This window comes from Pseudophryne corroboree, chromosome 4 (genome assembly GCF_028390025.1).
Source record: "Pseudophryne corroboree isolate aPseCor3 chromosome 4, aPseCor3.hap2, whole genome shotgun sequence".
Classification (NCBI taxonomy): domain Eukaryota; kingdom Metazoa; phylum Chordata; class Amphibia; order Anura; family Myobatrachidae; genus Pseudophryne; species Pseudophryne corroboree.
Window position 1 is genome coordinate 688,023,866 of NC_086447.1, and position 17,320 is coordinate 688,041,185.

At 42.9% G+C, this 17,320-nt stretch overlaps 1 protein-coding gene across 3 annotated transcripts in view; it reads left to right on the plus strand.

Moving 5' to 3' along the window:
* The window catches only part of SHPRH (SNF2 histone linker PHD RING helicase), a 372,150-nt gene that overhangs the window by 112,115 nt on the left and 242,715 nt on the right, over positions 1-17,320 (plus strand). For all 3 annotated transcript variants that reach the window (XM_063917889.1, XM_063917888.1, XM_063917887.1), the window contains one exon: positions 6,011-6,161. In XM_063917889.1, the coding sequence (XP_063773959.1) occupies positions 6,011-6,161 (151 nt within the window). The remainder of the gene's footprint in view (positions 1-6,010; positions 6,162-17,320) is intronic.

Consider the following 17,320-nt stretch of genomic DNA (forward strand, 5'->3'; position numbering starts at 1 on the left):
AAGTCCGTATTTCGGAATATTCCGTATTTCGGAATATTTGGATATGGGATACTCAACCTGTATATAGAAAAAACACAGGAATGTCACAAGGAAGCGCATACATAAATTAAATTTTTATCTAATATTTAAAAATATTTATTCAAGTTATCAATTGTATATTTATTAGTGATGAGCGGATTCGGTTTTACTCGGTTTTACTCGGTTCTCAAAACGGCATCTTATTGGCTCACGGATGTCACGTGTTTTGGATAGCCAATAAGATGCCGTTTTGAGAACCGAGTAAAACCGAGTAAAACCGAGTAAAACCGAACCTCGCTCATCACTAATATTTATACACAACACAATTATGCTAAAACTTTAAAACACACCAATATCAGTGCTGCAGGATAAAAGTCCATATGACTAAATTATTACTAATACCGTCCATAAATATGCATGTACCTCTGGAGCTCCAATTAAGGATGTTCTTAAGCACACTCAGTGCTATTTTTGTAACTCCCGGTAAAGAGGATTGGAAGAAGAAAATTTCCCTGTAATGGGCACACACGGACCAATATACTTTCCTATAGTCAAATATCTTTTGATAGGTGACCACAAATTCTAAAATATAGCTTTTATTGTAATCATTAAAACATACGCGAAATATGGTGCATGTGAAAATAAATAAAATAAATCGTGAAAACTAAATTAAAGTGAATTAAAAAGCTTAACCACTGTATTTATGTGTTTCTTCACTGTCTCCAGTATCTTAGACAAGGTTTCAATATTTTTTTAGCTGTGCTAGTTGCCAAATGTCTTGTAATGATACATATGTATCCAGGAGCCACAAGCTCCTGAGTGTGATTTTATTTTTATTTCTTACCACCACTAATAAGGTTTAATTTCGTATTCGCAGTGTGCGCATCACTGAATAATAATACCCTCTATTGTCATTACTTATCTGGTGGACCATATACTTTACAGAAGTGCCTCCTGATGTTTATTCTACGTACTGAAATACCTTTGAATAAATTGAATAACACTGTCCCTATGCTACTATCCTTCATGGGTTGCTGTATGATGAAAGTTGTGTATTGGAGCCTCTCCTTATCTAAGGCTCCCCTTATTCGTGTCTGACAGGGATAATATACAGATAATGAAATTTATTCACATTCCCTCTGCTTGTTGTGTGTGTCATTGATATTATAAGTGGTGTATTTGACATGGTGGTAAACCATCTTTGTTTCCTTATGTCAGCACCAATTACACATACACAATGTATTCTGAAGTTTGGATAACACATTCATCAACCAGCTAATATCTACCATTAATGTGAGGACAATTGTTCATTCAATATGACATTTAGCACGTAAGTTCTTACATACAAATGGTGTGGTGACACCGTGTGTTTTAACTGTAAGGCTGCCCTTCTATTGTGATTCACACACCCACAATATATTGGGGACCTCTATGTGTCCCCTTAACGAGATGTTGCTCGCCCGCTGTGTATCTGTTTAGTGCAACACAGTGGCGCCTGGGAGCGGCATTAGCTTTGGCTCCCTCACGCCGCGTGTATCAGCGGAAAGCGGCTGACCGCGGCTCTCATGTGTGATACCACCCGCGTGGCTTGACATGCTGAATACAAGCCGTCTCCAGCGGTGTGTGTGGCTATTAGCACCCGCAGCGGCTGCAGCGTTCTATTACGAGCATACACACTTCTGTACAAATCACTATTACTAAGACAGGCAATACATTTTAGCAGTGGCTAAGCTGAGTATAGATAGGACACATAGTATCTGCGTCCGATCTCCTAACGATCGTTTCGCATTTGCTTAATCATAGGAAACCCGATTTCCGGGTTTGAGGGAACTATATCCCCTGTCTCAGTTCCTCATTCGTCATTCATTTTGATTGACAGGTCCAATCACCTATCAGCACTTTTCCTGTCAAAAAATTCAATATTCTATTTATATTTAAGTTGCTGATTATACTATTAAGGTTACAGAGACATAATATCCTCAAGAAAGCTTTCTCTCTTGTATTACTTGTCGTCCATATTTCATATTGACCTACCAGAATTTTTATTAAATTTTCAATGATTCACTGTTTTATTAAAATTATTATTAACTGATGCTCGTGGTCAAAAATGTAATAAGAGGATTTAATGGTTTCGTCTACACTTTCCATCTACACTCACGAATTGTAATCTATTTTATTTTAATTTAAATTTATGTCTCTATTTACATATAGACACAATTGGACTATTCTCAATTTATATTTTTTATATATAGATTTCATTAGTTAATTAATTATCCACATATCATGGTTGTTCTTAATTATCAAATTTTGTGGGGCATCATGTTATTAAAGCAGAGGTTCAGTATTATATGAATTGCCTAATCTCAAGGAGAATCATAACTTTTATCCGAGATAGACGTCTATATACTACCCTATATTCGTCATCTAACGCTTTCCCCTTGGGTTTACCTTTGTATTAAAGAGATTTGTGGTGAAATATGTCCTCACATGTCTCTATACTTGGGTGATACAACTTTCTTTTCATAATGATTAGCTCTATTGCTCTATCTAAATTTGCTTAGAAGTCTTATTCGGATATCTCTAGAATCTTTTACTTTTATTCTCTCTCTTTGATTCCATCCTTATGGGCTCATAGGGAAACGATTTTCTATTGAAATTATTGTTGGTAAGTTTACATCTTGTGGTTTACTGTGAATACCCAGTGTTGGATAAATAGCCCTAAGGGGCTCCTTTCCTTCCCTTAATTTGGGTTTGTGTTACCAAATAATGTGGTGATAGAATTTGTGAATAATCTAGATCATACATAACCCGGTGCTATGTGTATACCCCTATAGAGTATTAGTCATGCATGACACACATCCTGTGCCATATATAAAGTGATTTAGGATTACATAGTTTGTTAACCAATGTGTATCGTACTTTTATCTTCAAGTGTGTCCTAGTTTAAATATATTTTGTTATATTTCAAGTTGTGATGTGATAATAAAACCAAATCAACCTTTAGTGAAAGTGCAAACCAAACAAACCTCAAAATAAACTTAAAATCTCATTGTGTCTAGGTCTTATGCAGTGAAGGCCAGTTAGAGTGACATCCCCACCACATTTTTTCTTTAATCTAAAAGTCTCTTATCCCACCCATTATCCATCCCTGTGATTTTCTCACTAATTCTTCCCTACAATCCTATCCTTCCAGAAATGCTGCGAAGTTGATGTGTTCATTAAGTCCATTAGGTTGAAGTCCATCCAATAAAAAAGTCCACCGGCTTTCCCTTTTGAGCAATTCTTGGGTCAGGCTGCCACCCCTTATCCCCAATTGTACTCGTTAAATTCCAAAGGCTTTTAAGTCTGTAGTGTTGCCCACATGTTTTTCATAAAAGTGCTTGGCCACCGTTGTTAATTGCTTGAATTTGTTGTGGTCCTTCTTGCAAATTCTAATGGAGCCTACATGCTCCAGCACTCTCTGTTTGAGGGGTCTGGTCGTCATTCCGACGCACAGCTAAAAAATATTGAAACATTGTTTAAGATACTGGAGACAGTGAAGAAACACATAAATACAGTGGTTAAGCTTTTTAATTCACTTTAATTTAGTTTTCACAATTTATTTTATTTATTTTCACATGCACCATATTTCGCGTATGTTTTTATGATTACAATAAAAGCTATATTTTAGAATTTGTGGTCACCTATCAAAAGATATTTGACTATAGGAAAGTATATTGGTCCGTGTGTGTCCATTACAGGGAATCTTTCTTCTTCCAATCCTCTGTATCTATCTTATCCCTTGGAGCACCTCCCAACATGTAAAAGGTATATACCCGTACTATAGAGTATAAGGGAAAGGATCTATACTATATATGAGAATATAAAATGAAAATGGATGTCTGTGCGATTCTTCAATTACTCTGTTAACTCCCGGTAAAGGACTGGTTATTTTATAATTAGTCACTTTGTTATTTTGTGCCAGTGGACCAAAGGGATGTTTCTATACAACCAAAGAGTTCCCAGTATGCCTGCCGCGTGGCAGCTGATTACCCCTTCTCTCCCCACCGCCAAAAATTTTTGCTCACCACAGCCGTGCAGTATGATTTCCATGCGGCTTGCACTTAGGCAGATTGAGCCGGAGTTCTTTAGTGGGAGCGGCGGTGACAGCGGCGTCCACGGGGGTGGGGTGCACACTTCCAGAAGTTGTTTAAATGGTTGATCCAAGACGTCCTCTGGCATAAATATAGTCAGGACAGCCTGCAGGTGGTTTTGTAAAATCCTTAACGCGTTTCTCCGTGCTTATGATCTCACGGTTTCATCAGAAGGTATTGAGGTGTGTTAGATTGGTTACCTGATATTTAAATATGGACAATCAGTGAAAAGCAATAATTAGAGGTTCACAGGTGTGTAGTTCTTCCGAACACATATTAATTCCAAACCATGCAATGCATGCATCCGGCGTAATTTCACACAATAAAACTATATAAAAATAACAATAACATATGGCAACAGCCTGCTTATAGTCGTTGCAGGAATACGTTTTTCTAAAATATTGATTTCATTTTATTTCTATTATTCTTATTTTTTATTTATTTATATATATTTTACACAAGAGACATAGGAGTTAACTTCCAAATCAATCCCATTAAAATGGTAACTATACTTTCATATAGCTCAGGATGGTATAGGGCCAATGGCCTAGCGGGCTAAGGCTCCGAGCCTGCCACTAAGCAGACCCGGGTTCGAATCCTCCTTGAACTTCAAGGAAGAGACACCTTAATTTATTTTACATTTATTTATTATTACTTTATCTATTTAAACCAGACGCAGCTTGATCCCAAAGTAACCTTTATAGCTGGTATATATTTTCAGCTCAACACAATTAAGTCTTGGGTCTCATGAGGATCTAACTATTCAATTTAATAGATCCATATAGAGGCACTTTTATGTAGACTTATACATTACTACCTATACCTATATTACTCCCACTAAAGAACTCCGGCTCAATCTGCCTAAGTGCAAGCCGCACGGAAATCATACTGCACGGCTGTGGTGAGCAAAAATTATTGACGGTGGGGAGAGAAGGGGTATTCAGCTGCCACGCGGCAGGCACACTGGGAACTCTTTGGTTGTATAGAAACATCCCTTTGGTCCACTGGCACAAAATAACAAAGTGACTAATTATAAAATAACCAGTCCTTTACCGGGAGTTACAAAAATAGCACTGAGTGTGCTTAAGAACATCCTTAATTGGAGCTCCAGAGGTACATGCATATTTATGGACGGTATTAGTAATAATTTAGTCATATGGACTTTTATCCTGCAGCACTGATATTGGTGTGTTTTAAAGTTTTAGCATAATTGTGTTGTGTATAAATATACAATTGATAACTTGAATAAATATTTTTAAATATTAGATAAAAATTTAATTTATGTATGCGCTTCCTTGTGACATTCCTGTGTTTTTTCTATACACTCATTATGTGCTTGCGATACTGACTATGTGCGATTTTGGCTAAGTGTCAATTTTGACTATCTCTTCTATAGAGAGAGTCAAAATTTACTTGCCTGCACGGTCTATCTATTCTTGCAATGCCGACCGCGCATCGAATCGGGATCGCAAGGTGACTTTCACCTTACGATCTGCACTAACTTTTCTTACGATTTTGACTATATAGTCAAAATCGTAAGAAAAAATCTCACTGTGTGTACACCATCAGTGGCAAGGACCCTGAGGCAGCAAGAGGGGTTGTTTTGCGCACCTAGAGCAAACGTTTATTAGCGCACATCTGTATAAAGCCTGACTGGTGGAAGAATTATTTTAGTTTGTTAAACACAGTGAAAGGAATAAAGGACCTTTTTTTTACATTTGTTTCTTTAAACTTGACATTTAGGCTTTTTAATGCATTTATACAAATGTATTAGATAGTTGTAATTATTTAATACTGTACCTGAATTTAACACACGCTAAGTACTCATTCACTTTATTCTTTGTTTTACTCTCTTCCAGTATAATCCGAGAATACCCTGCTGCTACTCACGAATGGCCTGGAGGTATTCTTGCAGATGAAATGGGTCTTGGAAAGACTGTGGAAGTTCTAAGTTTGATACTTTGTCATCCAAGAAAAGATCTCAGAGCAGACTTACTGACATTACCTGAGGTAATAAGCATTCTAAGTCTCATAAATGAAAGTTGTTTTAAAAGAAGACCACAAGCACATCTGTTTTTGATTTATATGTTTAGTTTTATTGCAGCGCATGAAATTTTTTTTCTTATAGGCTGCAATAATAATATGGAATTTGTTATGCCCATGTTTATTACCGGGCTCATTTAGAGGTGGATGCATTTATGTTCTGAGTGTACCAAGGAAAAGACACAGCAAAACAATGTCTTTACTTACTGGAATCTGAATGTTCAGATGTTCCCAATGCTTCTCTGTACTTTAGAATCTGTTTACTCTTATTTTCATCTGGTTATCGTCCTGGTAAGGATAGTGTTTGTGGGAATCTCCTCCATTTTGGAATGCGTCCATTTCGCAGGTATTGTACTTTGTCTGGCTTGTCATACTAATACCCCTTTCAGAATGACAGAGCTGGGTCACACCCGGGAATGTGTTCCTGGATGCATCCCAGGGGACAACCCGGGAATGACCCCTTTCACACTACACTTAGACCTGGGATTGACCCGTGACAGCTCCGTTTACACTGATCCCGGGAAATCCCTGCAAATACATATGTATGTCATTAGAAATGGACATTTTTCTGGCTCACATAGATGAGGTCACAATAGGCAAGCAAAGGGAGAACTGCTTTTTCAGAGTCTTCATTTTATCAACAACTTGCTGTTGTGTACGGATAATTCCTCTGGCTTCAAGCAGCTTTGCAATGTTCTTATAAACAATAGCATCCGTCACTGTGCCTGCTATCTGTCTCTTTATTTCCTCCCCATCCTCTTATGCTGAGCAGCGCTCTCTGATCTCTCGATCTGTCCAGGTCGCCATATTGCCTGTTTCCTCTGTTTCCAGGGCTTCTCCTCCGCTTTCCCGGGCTCTGGATGATGACATCATCTTTTCTGAGTCCACGAAAGCTCCAGTGAAAGGCCTTTTAACAGTCCCGTGTACTGAATACCAGGTAGGGCCCATTCACACTGCATCGCATCCCGGGTCGATTCCTGATTCAACCCGGGTCGAGACCTGGGATGAAATGTCGGGACACTCGACCCGGGATATTCTTTCAGGACCCTTTCACACTGAGAAAATTCCCAGGTTGATGCGCGTTCATGTGCAAAAACCCGGGAAATATTTGTCAGTCTGAAAGGGGTATAAGTCACTTTGTCGTTGCATTCATATAATGTCTAACAGAAAGGGCAGTAAGTCAATGGAAGCTCCTGCATTATGCAGTGCATGCTCCAAGGATTTACCAGAGGGGGAAGTTTTTTATGATGGTCTGCGTACTATGGGGGTCATTCAGACCTGATCGTTCGCTTGCTATTTTTTGCAGTGCTGCGATCATATAGTCGCCGCCTATAGGGGAGTGTATTTTTGCTGTGCAAGTGTGCGATCGCATGTACAGCCGAGCACTACAAAAAAGTTTTGTACAGTTTCTGAGTTGCCCAGAACTTACTCAGCCGCTGCGATCACTTCAGCCTGTCAGGTCCTGGAATTGATGTTAGACACCCTTCCTGCAAACGCTTGGACATGCCTGCGTTTTTCCAACCACTCCCAGAAAACGGTCAGTTGACATCCACAAGCGCCCTCTTCCTGTCAATCTCCTTGCTATCGGCTCTGCGAATGGATTCTTCGTAAAACCTATCGCACAGCATCAATCCGCTTAGCACCCATACGACGCGTCTATGCATTGCGGTGCATACACATGCGCAGTTTTGACCTAATCACAGCGAAAAAATCTAGCGTGCGATCAGGTATGAATGACCCCCTATGTGTCATACACCTTCTTGCCATTCCGCAGCTCCTGGGTCTATTCAGGCGTCACCCTGGGCTGCGTTCACAAACCTACTGGGTACTCCGGTAGAACGCCTTACGCCCCCTATGGGACCACCTGTGCCACTACAGCATGTCCCTATGGTAAATCTGCCTTGGGCAGAATATTTATTTAACCAGCTGCAACAATTAAATCAGTCTTTGGTTAGACGGAAAGCCACTCCAGGTCACTCTTGTGTCTCTGGGTCATCTAAGCAGGCTACTTCCTCCTCACAGTCCACATACCTATCTGATGTTTCATCTGAAGAGGAGGGGGAGCATACAGATGGATCCTCCGTTATCTTGGCTGACTGAGGCATTGGTCGCAATCAGGCATACGCAGCGTACCTGGGCGCAAGGAGGCGCGCCTAGTCGAAGGGAGGCGCACAGAGCGTTTGGCGTTACCTTTGAGTGTAATACCTAAGATCATCCACCAGATGTCACTTTTTAAAATCACCAATGCGCAAGCGTGTGGTCTCCATTAAAATACAATACTGAACTACAGCGTAAGAACTACTTTACTGGTGCGTCTCATTACGCTGCATTATGCTACACTATGTCATACAGTCTATAACAGTATATACAGTACAGATGCAAATAGTACAGCATATACAGATGCAAATGAACAAGTTATAGATACAGTATGGTCTATTGATGTTAGGGATATGTGAGCGTCCAAATCCCATAGTATTAAGTATAATGGGGAGCGATAAAAGCTCATCCCTAAGTTCCTGGATGCCAAATCACTGTGTGTATAGTTTATACAGACGCAAATGAACGTGTTAAAACACGTGTGTATGCAGACGCAACTAATGTGTGAAAGGAATAATGTAGCTCATTGACTTTACAGTATGTACAGTGCACGAAATGAGCGTCTGAATCCCCTAACAGCATAAACGAACACCAATGGGAAGGAATCGCTCTTTGCAGTACTTTTACACACAAACTTGAGAATCCTCCATGCAGTGAGTGTTGTGGGCAAGCGATGAAGGCTCCCGTCTGCCATGCTGAGAGTCACGGGTTCGATTCCCAAAGTGGCAATTTTTTTTTTTTGTGTTCCTGTGACATTCACTTTATTATTATTATTTTTTTATATGTAATCCATTGTAAAACATTCAAAGGAAGGGTGCACACAGGTTTCACAGAAATCGGGATAAATCTGCAGGAGTGACTCATTCGCTATCTAAAATACACAGTGGTAATGAGCACCTATAGACATACCAGTAAATATAAATTAGTGTATTCTGACGCAACTAACTGTTCGAGCAGCACAGTACTGTAGATCGTCGGCGTTAGAGACTCTGTGTTGTGAGAATTTGTGTTGTACATTATAAGCTGTTCGTGCTAATTAGTACTCTAATAGAAAATACTGTACAGAGATACTAAGGACAGTGATTTGGCATCCGGGAACTTAGGGAGGAGCTTTTATCTCTTTCCAGTATACATAGAAAGATTAAACTTGCCACTCTACGTTAAAAGCTGTTCTTGCTAATTAGTACACTAGTAGTGTACTAATTAGCACGAACAGCTTGTACAGTTTTTTCTATTAGAGTACTAATTAGCACAAACAGCTTATAATGTATTTGACGTCAGACATCCGCCCTCTCAACGCCTGAACACGTCTGCTTTCGGATCTCCACTCCCAGAAAACGGTGAGTTGACGCCCGGAACGCCTTCCTCCTATCAATCTTCTTACGGTCACTGCTGTGACCACTTTCTTCGTACGCGGTGTTGCTGCCCAGCGACAACCGTCGCCGGGCAACGATGCGCCTGCGCAATGCAGCTGCTTGTGCAGTTCTGACCCGTTTGAACCGCTGCGATGAACCACAGCGTGCTAACGGGTCGGAATGACCCCCATAGTAAGCTGACAGCCTCACTGGGGCTGTATAACTGGGGTGTGCTGGTCTTCTCTGTGTGTCTTCTCTCACATACAGTAAGGACATGCTTGCTAACTATTACTGTCTTTGTGTATGTTATTGTGATTACTGTGAAGATTGGTAAACACAAACTATGCAGTGTATGCCACACCAGATTCTCTCCCTTATCATCTGATTCTGTTTCATGTGAACAATGCAGCCAATCTTCACAGCTCAGTGAAGGAGCTGGGGGAGAGGGACCAGAGCCATCCTGGTTAGGGGCTCTTAAGACTATGTCGTCTGATATGTCATCACAACTTACTGCTAATGTTCAGAAAACTCTGCTACTACAACAGGCTGTTGCAAACTTAGCTGCTAGGGCAGATGTTACACAGCCCCCGCCCCTCCCTAACTCAGGACCACAAAAGCTTGGTTTACCTGCTCTGCTTTCTGACTCAGATGAGGAAATACAGGAGGATGGGGATGACTTGGATCCCGTTAGTGGGGATTCCGCTTCTGCTCAGGGTATTGAACCCCTCATTCTGGCTATAAGGGACGTGTTAAAGGTCCCTCTAGAGGAGGCTGCATCACAGCAGTCGTTTTTCTTTACACAAAACAAGCCTAATGCCACTTTCCCTGATTCTGCAGAGTTAGATGACTTATTTAAATTAGCCTGGAAAAATCCAGACAAAAAATACAAAGTGTCAAAACGATTTTTGCACACTTTCCCATTTGCTACTGAAGGTAGGAAATTCTGGGAAGAGCTCCCGGGTGTTAACGTCTCAGTCTCTCGGCTGTCAAAAAAGGTGGTGCTGCCTGCCCTGAGCTCCTTTACCATAAAGGACCCTGTGGACAAAAACATAGAGACTATACTAAAGTCTGTCTACATAGCAGCAGGTGTATCGCAAAGGCCGGTCATAGCGAGTTGCTGGATGACACATGCCATTCATATGTGGGCTACTCAGATTCAGGAGTGCCTCTCCGGGGATATGCCGCTGGTCTCTACGGTGACTCTCCTACGGCGTTTCTTACGTTTCCTGCAGGCTGGTGTGGATAAAGGCTTATGTCTGGGTTCTGTTAAGGTCCAGATTTCAGCTCTCTCCAGAAGAAATTGGCACTGTTGCCAGAAGTTCAGACCTTCTTGCAAGGGGTACTCCATACAACCACCTTTTGTGCCGCCCACGACACTCGGGGATTTGAATGTGGTGTTGGAATTTCTACAGTCATCCTGGTTTGAACCTCTAATGATGGTAGAAGACAAGTACCTCACATGAAAGACGGTGGTGATACTGGCCCTGGCTTCTGGTCGACTTGTCTCAGAATTGGGGGCTTTATCATGTAAAAGTCCATACTTGGTCTTTTACGAGGACAGAGCGGAGCTCCAGACTAGGCAGCAGTTTCTGCCGAAGGTTGTCTCTGTATTTCACCTTACTCAACCTATTGTGGTTCCGTCAAGTTCTGACGCTTCTGCTCCTCCAGAGGCATTGGATGTTGTGCAAGCCTTGAAGATCTATGTCAGGCGGACGGCTCGGATCAGAAAGGACTGATTCCTTGTTCATGCTATATGATGCACAGAAAAAGGGTTGTCCTGCTTCAAATTAGTCCATTGCTTGTTCACTTAGGCTTACTATCCAACAAGCCTATGTGTCGGCAGCCTTACCTGTTCCTAAGTCTCTGAAGGCCCATTCTTCAAGATCGGGGGGCTCATCCTGGGCGGCTGCCTGTGGAGTCTCGGCCTTGCAACTATGCTGAGCTGCTACCTGGTCGGGGAAGAACACTTTTGTGAAGTTCTACCGCTTTGATACCCAGTTTGGGCAGGCGGTACTGCAGAAGTCTCCGCACGTTCCCGCCCATTCTGGAAGCTTTGGGACGTTCCCATCGTACTAAGTCTCCCCAGTATCCCTTATGGTTACTAGAGAAAATAGGATTTTAATTACCTACCGGTAAATCCTTTTCTCGTAGTCCATAAGGGATATTGGGCACCCGACTCCGTGCGTTGACTTTTCTGCAGGTCTCTTTTATGTGGTTACCTGTTCAGCTGTCGATGTTACCAGCCGTTGCTGGTTATTGTATGTTAGTGGTGTGCTGGTGTATAAATCTCACCACTTCTTATTATGTTCCTTCTCTCATGTCCTTTCTCCTTCGGGTACTATTTTACCTATAACTGCCTGTGGGAGGAGGCATAGAGGGGAGGAGCCAGCACACCCAGTGAAGAAATTTAAAGTGCACCGGCTCCGTTGGACCGCATCTATACCCCGTCGTACGAAGTCTCCTCAATATCCCTTATGAACTACAAGAAAAGGATTTACCGGCAGGTAATTAAAATCCTATTTTCTCAATAATTTATATCTTCCTGGGACTAAGATGATCTGGATGTCTATCCATTGGCTGAACAGGTCTGCCATGCAGCTACCTGGTCCTCTCTCCACGCATTTAATCGTTTTACCTTTTTAATTTTTTTTGCCTCAGGCGATGCCCATTTTGGGCATACTGTCCTCCAGTCTGGCAACCTGAGCCTTCCTTCCTCAGGGGGCAGCTTTTAAACGTTCAATGGTCCAGTGTCCCCTAGCCTTGCTGCAAGAGAAAATTACATTTTGGGTTTTTTACTGTTCAATCCTTTTCTCTTAGGGCTGGGGGACACTGTGTTCCCTCCCTATTGTTCGGTTTTGTTGTTGTTCCAACTGTTTCATTGCGTTACTGCTTCTCCTTGTCGGGCTCTTTTTAAAGTTGTACTGATTGAGCCTCGCTCATCTAGTCTTCTCTGCTGCGCCTAGGTGCACCAAGGCTTATTAGAATAAGCCTTTCTTCTATTCTCAGCTGCAATACAATACAGAGAGAACAATAAAGCAGGGGGTTAAGTCCGACTGCCCTGGCTCAGTTAATCCTATTAAAGGGATAGATGTGGAGAGCTCCATCTGTACTGGCCTTCTAGGGTTTGTAGGAGGAGGAGCTACTATCTAAAAGCTATTAGTTAAATGCCAGGTTCTGCTCACCTAAATGCAATACGATAGTCCACTGTCCCCCAGCCTGCAAACTGTATTAGCTGCTGACCACTCGTTGCTGGAGATGCCGCACTGCAATATGGTTAGCTGCTTCTACCATTCTAATAAATACGGAGCCGATTCACTTTGATAACATGGGAAATCCTGTGTTAGTAGCTTTTATTCAAAAGAGTGCATTGACAAATGTATCAGTGAACTACATATTTTTTCTGTTGGGGGCACATATTTTTTATTTTTATAGTCTAGTGCTGCAAGCAGCTTTGTCGGGAGGAATATTTGTCCCCTCTGTTTTGGAGCTATGTGTGAGCATCGACGTGACATTTTTATTTTCCCTTAAGATAATAAAGATGACTGAAGTATCAGCATCATGATGAGATATTTGATTTTTTTTTCAGTCAATCAAAGAGACACTTCTCTGTGATAACATGTCAGCGTCAATTTAAACAAGTGTCACAAGTGATAAAAACAAATCAAACAGTATAGCAGGAAGGGGATAGGGTTGCCTCTGTTAAAAGGTATAAACCACCACCTGTTGCCTAGAGCCCACTGAATGGTTGCACTGTCATCAGCTGTGTATTTGCATCGATGAGACGTAAGGTTAAAAAAAGAAATGAAAATTTAATTAAATGATCTTTATATGTACACAAATGTAAAACGTGTAGCATAAATGCAAAATAAGAACAGACAATACAGATATAGCCACACATCTTTACTGTAGTTTCGCCATATACTGTATGCGTCTTGGTCAAGGCATAAATATAGTGCAGGTTGGCATGGTAAGGTGTAGTAAAGTGTACTAAGGCGTATGAGAATCCACAGCCCGCAATACACAGCTTCACCACTGGGTGGATTGCTCCACTAATGAAAACTACAGTGCTGAAAACAATAGCAGCGGATGGCTATGGCACTACAGAATACTACTGTATACAATAGCAAGCCCTGAGAAGCGTCTCTGTCACTTACTGTAAATCTTTACATTGTAAATAAAGTTCTTTATGTACAGTAATACAGGTCACACATACAGTAGTGATATATGACAGAGACACAGTGATACGCTATCATCCCTTACAAATAAACAGTGGGCTCCAAGGGCACTGTTTGAAATAATCAAATGAGTCCGGACACAAAAAAGAATACATCTATGTTTATTTTATCTTGTAAAACAATTTCTCTTACGTCCTAGAGCAGTGATGGCTAACCTTGACACTCCAGCTGTTGTTGAACCACACATATCAGCATGCCCTGCATCAGTTTTAGCAAGGCTAAATAGCAAAACTGTAGCAGGGCATGCTGGGATATGTAGTTCAACAGCTGGAGTGTCAAGGTTAGCCATCACTGTCCTAGAGAATACTGGGGTCCATTTAGTACCATGGGGTATGACGGGTCCACTAGGAGCCATGGGCACTTTAAGAATTTGATAGTGTGGGCTGGCTCCTCCCTCTATGCCCCTCCTACCAGACTCAGTTTAGAAAATGTGCCCGGAGGAGCCGATCACGCTGAAGGAAGCTCCTGAAGAGTTTTCTGCATTTATTTTCTATGTTTGTTGATTTCAGGCAGGGCTGGTTGGCTCCAGCCTGCCTGCTTCGTGGGACTTGGGCTGGGGGAATGGCCCACCCTCTTGAAGGGTTAATGGTCCCATTCCCCACTGACAGGACACGGAGCTCCTGAGGGAACTATTCGCAAGCCCCACCACAGCGAGCGTACATTCCCGCAGCACGCCGCCACCCCTAAGAGAGCCAGAAGAATGAAGAGTGGTGAGTATTGAGCCGGCGTCCTGGATAGCGGGGCGCCGGCCATTACGGCGGCACGAGGGTACAGAGACGCACGGCTTCTAAACGGGGCGGAATGCGTCTCCAGACACAGTACACAACTGCGTCTCAGTACACTGTACACAGTACCCAGACTGGCAACACAGCCTTAAAACGGTTTCTCTCCATTTCAATCACCAGATTCCTCAGCCAGTATGAAAAAAGCGGGAAGACCGCGCGCCATTGAAGGGGCAGAGCTACACTATGAGAGGGTCCAGCAGCTCACCAGTGCCATTTTCCCTCTGCAGTGGACACAGACGCTGACAGGACAGGGACGCGCAGCTCCTCCGATGTGACTCCAGATTACCTCCGCGGTACCAGGGGGTCATAGCATGGGGGGAGCGACTATTAGTGTACTAAGTCCCCAATCAGGGTACTTAGTCTGCGACCCGGATAAGCTTGGCATTAGCGATAAGGGTGTGGTGCGGGTTGGCTCCAAATAACTCTGTCTACCTGAAGGGTTCTTTGTGGGTTAATTGTCCTTAACCTTTTCCTCTGAGTGTGTGCTGTCACATTTATGTTATATCAGGCAAAGCGTATGTTTCTTGTACAGCGGAGTGTTCCTCGTTACCAGGGGGCTCACTACTGGGTACTCGGGGTTCACAAGCTAGCGGTGCTGAACCGGAGTGTGTTAATTCTCTCAAAGGAATGATCTCCTCTCTTTCCACAAAATTGTCCCGCAATGTGAAAAAGACGCAATACTGTGGATGAGTTTATAAACAGAGACTCAGTCCCCAAAAAAGCATCTCAGTCCCCTCCCTTTTGACCGCAAAAGCGATTTCTGGCCCATAGCTTGCAATCTGACTCTGATGCTGATGGGTCAGACTTGGAGGAGGGTGAGGTGGACTTGGAGGGGGGGGGGGATGTCACATGAAATAGAGGCTCTTATAGAGGCTATCAGAGATGTTCTGCATATTCCAGATAAGGTGTCAGAGGAGAGTGAGGAATCTTATTTTAATGTAAAGAAGTCCTCAGTTACTTATCCTGTGTCAAAGGAATTGAATAACCTGTTTGAGGAACCATGGGTTAATCCTGATAAGAAGTTTCAGATCCCTAAAAGGTTGCTCTCATCTTTTCCTTTTCCTCTGGAGGATAGGAAAAAATGGGAAAATCCACCGATAGTGGATGCATCAGTCTCTAGGCTGTCACGTAAAATTGTATTGCCTGTTCCTGGTGCAGCCTCCCTAAAAGACACGGCTGATTGTAAAATTGAGACTACACTCAAATCACTGTACACAGCTGCTGGGGTGGCCCAAAGACCCACTATTGCATGTGCGTGGATCACTAAAGCCATTGCGAGATGGTCACGTAACCTAATTGAGGCTTTAGATTCCTTATCTAGGGGTGATATTGTCTTACTCCTGCAGCATATACAGGACTCTGCAAAATTTATGGTGGAAGCCATAATGGAAATAGGCGTGCTTGACGCATACACTACTGCTATGGCAGTGTCGGCACGCAGTGGCTTGTGACTACGCCAGTGGACTGCTGACGCGGACTCCAGGAAAGGCGTGGAAGACCTACCATTCACAGGAGAGGCCTAGTTTGGAGATGAACTAGACAAATGAATCTCCACAGCTACTGTTGGTAAGTCTACGTATCTTCCTTCTGCAGCCCCCCCCGACCAAGAAGACTTATTCAGCTTCTAAGTTACAGTCCTTTCGGACGGCAAATTTCAAGGGCAAATCCAGAGGTTCTTCTACGTCCTCCAGCGGCGCAAGAGGTAAACCACGCAAACCAGCAACTGCAGGTGCTCAAGAACAGAGCTCAGGCTGTGCTTCCTCAAAGACTTCAGCATGATGGACCACAAGGCCTGGAAGGCTGTCAGGTGGGTGCCCGACTACAATTCTTCAGTCAGATCTGGTCAAATTCGTGCCAGGATCCCTGGGTCATAGATCTTATTTCCCAGGGCTACAGACTGGAGTTCCAAGAGCTCCCACAGCACCGACGGTGTTCACCAAGGTGATGGCAGAGATGATGTTTCTACTCCTCAAACAGGGAGTGAACATAATTCTGTACCTGGACGATCTCCTCATAAAAGCGCTGTCCAGGGAAAGGTTGCTGGACAGCATTGGTCTCTCATCCAAACTCCTCCAGGTTCACGGGTGGATTCTGAACCTTCCGAAATCTCACCTAGAACCAACATGGAGGCTCCCATTCCTGGGAATGATACTGGACATGGAGTCACAAAAGTTGTTCCTTCCGTTGGAAAAGGCATTGGTAATCCAGTCTATTTGTTCGGGATGTCCTGAAGCCAACCCGGGTGTCGGTGCATTTGTTCATTCGCCTTCTGGGGAAAATAGTGGCCTCTTATGAGGCACTTTAATATGGAAGGTTTCACGCAAGACCCTTCCAGCTCGATCTCTTGGACAAACAGTCCGGATCGCATCTTCATATGCACCATAGGATCAGTCTGTCGCCAAAGCCCAGGATCTCCCTTCTGTGGTGGCTACAGTCTTCTCACCTCGTCGCAGGATGGAGGTTCGGAATTCAGAACTGGATTCTGTTAACCACAGACGCAAGCCTCAGAGGTTGGGGAGCAGTCACTCTAAGGGTGCAGTTTCAGGGAAGATGGTCAAGTAAGGAAGTCATCCTTCCAATCAACATTCTGGAACTCAGGGCCATATACAACGCCCTTCTACAGGCCTCACATCTTCTTCAAGATCTGGCAATTC